The sequence below is a fragment of the Panthera pardus genome, unplaced genomic scaffold (assembly GCF_024362965.1).
Source record: "Panthera pardus isolate Hobbes unplaced genomic scaffold, ASM2436296v1 HiC_scaffold_22, whole genome shotgun sequence".
Taxonomy (NCBI): Eukaryota; Metazoa; Chordata; class Mammalia; order Carnivora; family Felidae; genus Panthera; species Panthera pardus.
In genome coordinates this window covers 58,937,372-58,945,925 of record NW_026526788.1, presented here as the reverse complement: position 1 = coordinate 58,945,925, position 8,554 = coordinate 58,937,372, and the positions used below count along the sequence as shown (strand labels likewise).

The 8,554-nt window shown below is 56.4% G+C and overlaps 1 protein-coding gene across 1 annotated transcript; it reads right to left on the bottom strand.

The window, feature by feature from the left end:
* Window positions 1–629: 629 nt before the first annotated feature.
* On the bottom strand, window positions 630–8,369 carry SFXN3 (sideroflexin 3). Its single transcript, XM_053909857.1, has 11 exons — window positions 7,771–8,369; window positions 6,365–6,528; window positions 5,525–5,699; window positions 5,082–5,176; window positions 4,632–4,707; window positions 4,379–4,464; window positions 3,990–4,117; window positions 3,760–3,809; window positions 2,875–2,924; window positions 2,347–2,394; window positions 630–2,079 (listed from the first exon to the last, which is right to left on the bottom strand). The coding sequence occupies exons 2-11, from the start codon at window positions 6,523–6,525 to the stop codon at window positions 1,983–1,985; spliced, it is 966 nt and encodes a 321-aa protein (XP_053765832.1). The 5' UTR covers window positions 6,526–6,528; window positions 7,771–8,369; the 3' UTR covers window positions 630–1,982.
* Between the last annotated feature and the right edge of the window lie 185 nt (window positions 8,370–8,554).

Genomic DNA, 8,554 nt, shown 5'->3' with positions numbered 1-8,554 from the left:
AACTATAAACTGTTTAATAGTAGCTCTCACCATCTGTTCAGAGGCATGAACTTTTGGCCTCATTTCTCCCAGGGGGGGAAAAAAGGGTTACATAAGGGGGGAGTGGAGGATCCTGGGATGGGGGGGCAGGAAGGGGTGCTAACTAGCAAATGGTCCCTGCCAGGCTTGTTCCTGTGCTGTACTGGTGGGGGCATGGAGGGGTATGGAGGGTGTGCTGGTGCTCTAACTTCTCTCTGATGGAGCTGGACAGTCCCTAGCCTTCCTCTCTCCAGAGGCTTCCCTGGGAACCAGAGGCCCACCGACCCATGCCAAATGCCTGAAGGGAACCAAGAAGCCCAGAGCCTGAGCTGGTAGGTAGGTGGGATCAGCCTTCCTAGCCAAGAACGAAATGAAGCCAGGACTCTATCTGCAAAGGGAATAGAAGGCATCTACATCCCCTTAGTTAGCACTCTGGGTGCTGATGGAGGACTGATTTTCTAATCTCAGAGTGCCCTCTGCTGGGGGCTGAGGTTCCATACAGAAGAGAGGGAAGAGCTAGAACCTAGATTTTGTGGGGGAGGGAAGGCTGAAGGCAGGAGACTGGTTCTTCCTGAGCACTCAGAACACAGAATCAAGTGAAGATCAAGAAGTAGATCGGTTTTTAGTTTATTGAGTAACAATGGCATCATAGTTTTAGTCACTGGTAGCAGATAGTTGGGGGAGCACAAAAATGCTCTTAGAGGATCCCACTGGGGCCTTCCTCCACACCACCCACTGCTTCAGCTAGAGCTCATGGGAGTTGGAGTCAAGGTCAAGCTCTGCATCCTGTGAGCGTAACACCATACCTTCCATTCCCAAGCCTACCTGCCCTTTGGACCAGCTATGGATGCCTGGGCCCTTCTTCCTCGTGGGAGATGGGGGTGGGAGATGGGGGTGGGAGTGGAGGTAGGAGCAGGGCCAAGCCTCAAAAAAGAGGAGCTAAGGTCAGGGTTCTGCTGAATGTCTAACAAGAGTCAAGAGAAGACAGAATTTCCTGTCTTAAGATTGTACACTCAGGGCCTAGTTGCCCTTGAGGGTGTGCTAGTTGTCTCCACTCAGATACCTGTGGTATCTGAGGTTAAGCACCATTCCCACGGCTGTGTCCCTCTGCAAGAGGGGGCGCGGGGAGCTCTTAAAGGGGGAATGCTTGCTCTGCCTCCATGGCTTTTTGGTTTGGGTTGGGACTATAGGTGTAGATTTGAGTCTATGATGTCAGAGCAGACCAAGAACTCCTAAGAATGTACCTAAAGATGTCCACACTGCAGTGTAGGGGCGAGGGGAGGATGGCAAGAGTTGTACAGGATACCACCCCTTTGTTCCGACAGAGGAGAGGAGAGGAAATGAGCTCTTTCAGGATGTGGGGGGTGCACAAACTCCCCGTCTCCCTTACCCTGATAGGTCTTTCTCTGCCAGCCCAGTTCCTGGGAGCCAGGAAGCAAAAGTCGGAAGGAGTCGGGCCCGTTTGGCCTGCTAGTATCCCTCAGTCTCTGTTCTGAGATCCTGGCTACTCCTGTGTCCAGAAGGGGCCCTCGAGGTGCTGTCAGAAATGACTTGGCCAGTGGAACTGTTTAGGCAGGGAAGTCCTGTAGCCTGGCTGGCTGACAGGTGGCAAGAGGCCGAGAGGAGAAGCCAGATTATCAGGACATCCTAGGACAGCACGTCCGTTCCTAGCTTCTAGGACAGCATGTACACACACACATACACACGTATCATGTGTGTACATACATAAACACAGGAGCACAGGAGAAAGGGATTATGTGGCCCTGCTCTTTGAAACCAGAGAGGAGAGAAAAAGGCTTAATGGGGGCACCTCTCAGCCTATGGATTGCTGGTCTCAATGGCTGCTTCCCCACCAAGCCCCCCCCCCCCAGTACCAGGAAGAGGGGCAAGTGGCAGGGACGGCAAGGCTCCACTAAAGCAGCAGCCCAAGGAGGTGAGAGAGGGGTCCAGGGGCTGACCCTCCCTCAAAGCCCCTTGTTGTAGTAAACCACTTCGATGCTGGGGTTTTGCTCACGGACCCGAGCTCTCAGCTCTGGCTCCAGCCTGCTCACATGTAAGGAGCTGCAACAGAACAGCACAGGCAGGCTGAGGATCCCCTCAACCCAACCTGCATCAGCCTAAGGGCTCACCACCTCTCCTCCTCCCAGGCTGGACAGTCTCCTTCAACGGCCAGAAGGCCCAGCTCACCATCAAGTCCCCACCCCCAGAATAAGTCTAGTGCCTGCCAAGCCTCCTCCTGGAACACACTAAAGGACCCTAAGGTCAGTGGGTTCCAGAGATGTGGAGACCTATTCAGAGCCCCCAACCAAGCCCGGGGGCAGCACTTACCTTCTCTGGGGGAAGAGGGCACAGCACAAGGGGGTGGCAAATACCAGGCTGGGGGGAGAAGAGTGTTGGGAAGGTTTGTGAAGTTTTGACCTATGGTTGTTGCCTCCCTGCATCCCACCCCATCCCTGGAGACAGCCCCGAGGGGTAGAGATTGATTAAGGCCAACGCCGACATCAGGTTCTGGCTAAGGAAAGAGCCTCCAGGGCAATGACCCAGAGCTCCACAGCCAGTGAGTGCCTGAATCAGAAATTAAACGTGCATGAAACTCCTGGATGATACCAAAAGGTATATTTCCACGCTTTCCTCTTGTACACAAAGACTAGAATGTCTTCAACTAGACTGTTGACCTTCAAGGATGGCGATCACCTGCTAACACACACAACATGCCCTACAAGTGTCTAAGAGCCCTACCAGCTGAATGGATGAATGAATGATGTACATAAACATCTTAAAATCCGCAAATACCCACCCACATCCACCAGGGAAAGGGCACTCCCACACACCCTAGCTAAGTCCCCACACACTTACCAGAAGCCCACCAGTCCCACCTGCAGGGGCGCTCCCAGCCAGGGGCGACGCTGTAGGGAGACAGAGGCAATGGGATGGCTTGTGTCCCCTCCTCCCCTAGCCCCCACCACATTTCCCCTACCACAGCTCTATCCCACCAACCCTGCCTTTGAGTCTTTTCTTTCTCCCAAGACCATAACAGGCTTGGAATTTCCAAATCACCAGCCTCCAGTCCAGCCACGCCTACTTGCGACACCCTCCCTAGTGTCCCTTCACCCACTCTCCCCTCACAGGATTGGTTCCGCACTTCCTCCAGGAGCTGCTTTCTTCAGGAAGCCTCCTCTAACACTCCGCTCCCGTCCCAGTAGCATGCATGAATCTGTCCCTTTCCTGTTCTGCACGCCCTTCTCCATTCCCTCCAGCCACAGGGACCAGCGTTCGGTTCCTCCAGTGGGCACAGCTGGTGCTCAAGATATATTGGTGAATAAATGATTCAATAAATGAGCTTGTAGTCCTGTGCCTTCTCTGTTCTGTTCGTGCGTGTGTGAGCCTGTGTGTCTCATTGTTGTCGGTAGGTGACAGCATGAATATAGTGGCCAGTGTGATGGTGGTGGTCCATCCCCGTGTGTGTCAAGAGGCCTCTGGAGTGATACCAGCTCTCTTCAGGACAGAAACCATTTCCTTCCTTTCCTTATCTTCTCCTCCTGCTCCCTCAGTGTTCCTTCACCCCAGCCCACTTCCTTCCTGCTGAATGCATGAATGAAGGTGGAGGGGGCAGCCCAGGGGTGGGGCCAACAGGGAGCAAGTCTCAGACTCCTGGGCCAAGCTGGAAAGAGGGTTGGGGACTGGTCACTTCTGCTCCCAGCCGTCACCTCTTCCAGGGTGGGAAAGGTGGGCGTGGCCTACCTTTAGGAAGTCTTTCTTCTCCAGAGTGTCCATGATCACCGGGGGAATGGCTGCAGGGAGAGCAGGGCAGAAGAGGAGGTAAGAGTTAGTGGAATGAAAGTCAGAATCCTGAGGAGGGGTGGATCCCCTTCACAACTCTTCCCACTCCCCCGGGAGTGCTCAAAACCCCTGGAGAATGCACCCTGTTCTCTTAGAGCCTCCCATGCCCCACCCAGGCACCCCTGCCTCACCCATGGCAGGAATGGCCATGCAGATTCTCGATATCACCACCTGGAAGATTCCCTGCTTGGCAGCGGCCACTGAGTGGCCAAGTCTCTGACCTTCCTCATCAGTCACTGGGATGCCCACCTGCAGTTCCCTGAAAAGGGAAGGGGGTGGGGGTCAGATCACAGGCCCGCATCCTACCTGCACTGCCCTCACGGGCAGCTATTCCCTGGGGTCCCGTCAGATATCACAGATTCAGATATCATTCCAGGATCCCAGAGTCAGACTGAGACTGTGCCCAGAGGCTTCTGTTTGGAGAGGGAGAGGACGGTCCCCACCATGGGCCAGTCGGCATGGCGGGATGGTGTGCCTGCCTGCACGCTGGGCCCGCATGCCAGGAGCTGGAGCCACTCACCTCTGCCTCATCAGGGGGATGTTGATGCAGTTGGCAGCTGCCACAGCTGCAAAGGGGACAAATCTGCCCACCAGGGGGGGCAGGTGCTGGGGGGAGGAAATATATCGTTTAGTGGCCCTAAGGGCCATGGAGTGGTGAAGAACTCTGGGGAGGGATGTGGGGAGCCTGTAGGTTGGTGTGGAAGAGCGATGGGGAAGAGGGAGACAGATAAAGGGTAAGTGAGGGGGCAGTACAATGGGGGGGGGGCATTTACCTTGGTGAGGGATTTGAGTCCCAGGGCTGTGGCCACGGCCCCAGTGGTGGCACTCACATAAGCTGTTCCCAGCTGCCTGTGGGTGGAAGAGGCAGGACACAAGGCTGGAGGTGAACAGTCCAGCGTGTGGTTCTTTCCTTCAGGGACACGTCAAAATCCTCAATACGTGAGGCGTGACGGGCAGAGAAATTCCTCCCCTGCTACAGCATAGACTTGCCTGGAAGCTCCAGTCCCTCGGACAGGGCCTCCCTTAGCACAGGCAAGAGGACCCCAAGCCCTCAGGCCAGGAGAGTGGGGAGAGGGGCGGACTGAGGGGAGGGAGTTGAGTCACGGGCTGCAGGAGCACTGAGGAACAGGAGCAGACAAGAGGGAGCAATGGTAGGCCTGGGGAGGCCAGGGCAGGGAGAGAGTGGCGGGGTGGGGAGTCCCGGTGAGGGGATGAGCTCTCACCCCACAGTGATGGGAGCGTCGCCACTGCGATTGGAGTAATTAACAACAGCATTGAAGGACTGATTCACCCACTGCCAGAACACCACGGTCGGGGTCTTCCTGAGGGAACAGAGACACTTACTGCTGCTCCTGCTACAGTGTCCCTTATCCTCAAACCCTAATAAAGAAACCCTAAAGGTTATTCCCAAACCCTCAGGAGGGACCCAGCTGATGACCTTAGAACTTGCTTCGGTGACCTCTGCACGACCCTCCCCACTGACACGACCACATACACTTGTCTCTGGGGTGGGAGGAGCCCTGGGGCTGAGTTCTGAGGAATGCGAGGGATTCTAACACAAGCTCTCATTCACCCACTATTTTCTGCCCAAACTGGCCTCACCTAGTCATCAGGCTACACTCTAGCTTGGACAGAGTGCTCAGGGAGGGGACACACGGGGCAGGACCTGCCTGTAGAAGGTGAGCATGCAGCCAGTGATGGTCATGTTCATGGGCACCTGGGCTGACATACGGCCAATCAGGACCACCTTCTCCCCCGTGTCCGGATGGAAAGCAGAATCGTACACATACTTGGCCCTCCAGAGCTGGTCCTCAGTGAGCCCTGGCGTCACCACGCCGGCCCTGCAGAGAATGTCAGGGAACAGACAGGCAATTCTAGGGGCAGATCTGCCCCCACCAGCCCTGACCACTTAGCTCAGGGAAAGTCTGGCCAGAGGACCAGGAACTTTGGCCCTGAGTCTCAGAATAAAGGAGCTCCTTGTCTCTGGGGGAGTCAAATCTTCCAGAAGGGCAGAGGGGCTCCTATTTCCATTTTCCTTCTAGCCACATAAAGAAGGGTGCCCTTCTGTTTCTGCCTAAATGCCTGGTCATGGGTAATGGTAGTTTCCAGTGGGTCAAAAATGGCTGGGGGCATCTCAAAGGTATTTCCTCTTGGGGACAAGGGGGTGCTCTCCTATCTCCTTGGGACTCAACTTTGAGCCCCATCTGTCCTTGAAGAGGGTGGGCCTAGCAGTGGGACAGGACCCTGTGGAGGGTTGTGAAACATACAGCAGCCCCCCACCCACAAATATCAATGCCACCTCCTCAACCCAAACACCCTGAAATTCTCTGGGTTGAAGCGCTGTGCCATAGTTGCCTGTGATTCCAACATATAGAGCTAGGGAGTAAGGGGGTCAAGGAGTGGGACAAGGTCACTCTCAAACTTGAGGAGATAGATGCAAAAGGTACCATATTAATGGCAGGGAATGAGTACCCCAGGGTCTCATTCGGACGGGGCAGCGGGCTACCTGTAGTTCTGCACGATGTTCCGGGAAGCTTCCAGCTGTGCTCCAGACAGCAGCAGATTTCGGGGGTCAGTAACGGTGAAGAAGTGCCGGGCTCTGCCCAGGAAAGTGCTCTGGTCCCAGCGAGGTTCCTGGATATTGATATCTAAGGGCAACTCCCCCATTTTCTGCAGAGCAAAGATCAGGATCGGAAGGGCTCCAAGGAGGGAGTCCAGGAACTCAACCTGCGGGAGCCTCTGGTGGCTCTGCCCTGGTCCCTGGGCCTATCACCAACCCCTTCTAGAGCTCAAGGTGACTCCAGATAGGTAAGCAAGGGTTGGGGGGAGGAGTTGTTTTCCAGGCAAGGCCCTGGCTCAGAGACCTGCAGCCATTGGAGGAGGGGGCAGGGGAAAACAGAACCAGAAAAAACAGATCTCTTTTGCACTCTGGCCCCGTGCAGCTTTTCATCAGTGAGGATTTACACGTGTATGGTTGATGCAACAGCAGCAACTAATCCTATGCAGCTACTCTTGTGCTCTGTGTGCACAAAAGTGTGTATTATATGCATTATACATGCATGCTCAGGTCAGCTTCAGGGCCCAGCTGCCTTAAGACCTAGATACAAACCCCCAAGGCTGTCTGGGAAGATGGCATAAGCCGTCCCACACCCCAGCCCCTGATTGGAGGAGAACAAGGGCTCACTGGCTACTTCGGGGCTTATCTATTCCAGATCTCAAATAGGGGACTCTGATGCCAGCCAAGCATGCGTGCCCGCAGTCATGCACAAGTCCCCCTCTCCAGGGGCATTTTTCTCAACCCACACTGAATGGCCCAAGGCCCTCCTTGTTCCCCAGCTGGGCAGGGCTGGCACAGACACCCATCCACCTCTCCCCAAGCCACCTACGTCTAGAAAGGAGGAGTCAGTAAGTGCCCTCTCCACCCAGTACCAAGAGGAAAGCCTGAAGCAGCCGGCTGGCTGTGTTAGGCAAAATCCTACAATATGACTAATCCTCTCCAACCGCACTTCCTCCCGCACTGGAGGAGACACCCTCCCCTCTCTCACAAACTCACACTCACATACCCACATACAAAGATGCGTACATGCCCTACACAGATATACAAACGGCGGACACGCACTGCATACACCAGCCCACAAAGACCGTTACTTGCACACTCACACATACGCGCACACACACACACCCCATATCCATCAACTGCAGACACGTGAATGTGTGACCACATAAGGCCCCACCCTGACATTCCTCCCACCAGCCAACCTCCCCTCGTGCCCCAAGCACCTCCCTAGAACCGAAGATACTGAATCCGGATAGGATAGAGAGCACACCCAAGGCAGGCTTCCCTCCCTCTTAGCCCTCAACCTCCTACTCCCCTGAACCCCGCGAACCCCGCCCCGGACAGCCAGCACTCACGCTTTGCTGAGCTCCTGGGCTTCTGGCCTCTGCAGCTCCCGGACCCGCCTTTCTCTCGGCGCGTCGCCCCTGCCTCCGCCCCCCCAACCCATCACGCGTAACGTCACGCGTGACGCTGACAGGCAGGAGGGGCGGGGGCAACCCCCGCGCGTCCGCCGGGCGTGCCCAGGGATTGGCAGAGCCTGGGGGCGGTGGGTGCCATTTGGGGCGACGCCCCCAGCCCCGGCTGCAGGGAGCTGGCTCTACGCCGCCTCCCAAAGCCAATCAGGGCTCGGGGAATAGGTTCTGGCCCGTCCCCAGGCCTAGAGAGGAGGGGAGGAGCCGTGGGCGCTGCCCCCTTTGCTTGCAGTCCCCTGACTGGCCTCGGGAGGCACCCGGCTTCGGCAGCAACGCGTCTAGGTGCCCAGGGCGAAGGCTCGCTGGGCGCAGGACGAAGGCTGGCGGCGTGGAGGGGCCATCCTCTGATGGTGCGCCCGGAGGGACTCGGGTTACCGCCTGGGTTGTTTACTAGATGGCCGCCTTGGCAGTGGCCTTTGCCTACTTGGCCCCCTGGGCTCCTACCCCAGTTCTCACAAGCTCTTCTCGCAGCACTTGGGCATTCGCAGTCCTCCACAATCTCGTTCCGCTCGTGCCTGTGCCCCCTTCTATGTCCCCACCCTTTTCCTCCTCCAGCCCCCTCCTTACCTAGCTCCACTAGGTCCCAGTTTCCTTACGTCCCCGATCCCTATCCCGGCACCACAGACCTAGCCCCAGTCCCTGCCCTGGGAGGTGTAGGGGAAGAAGG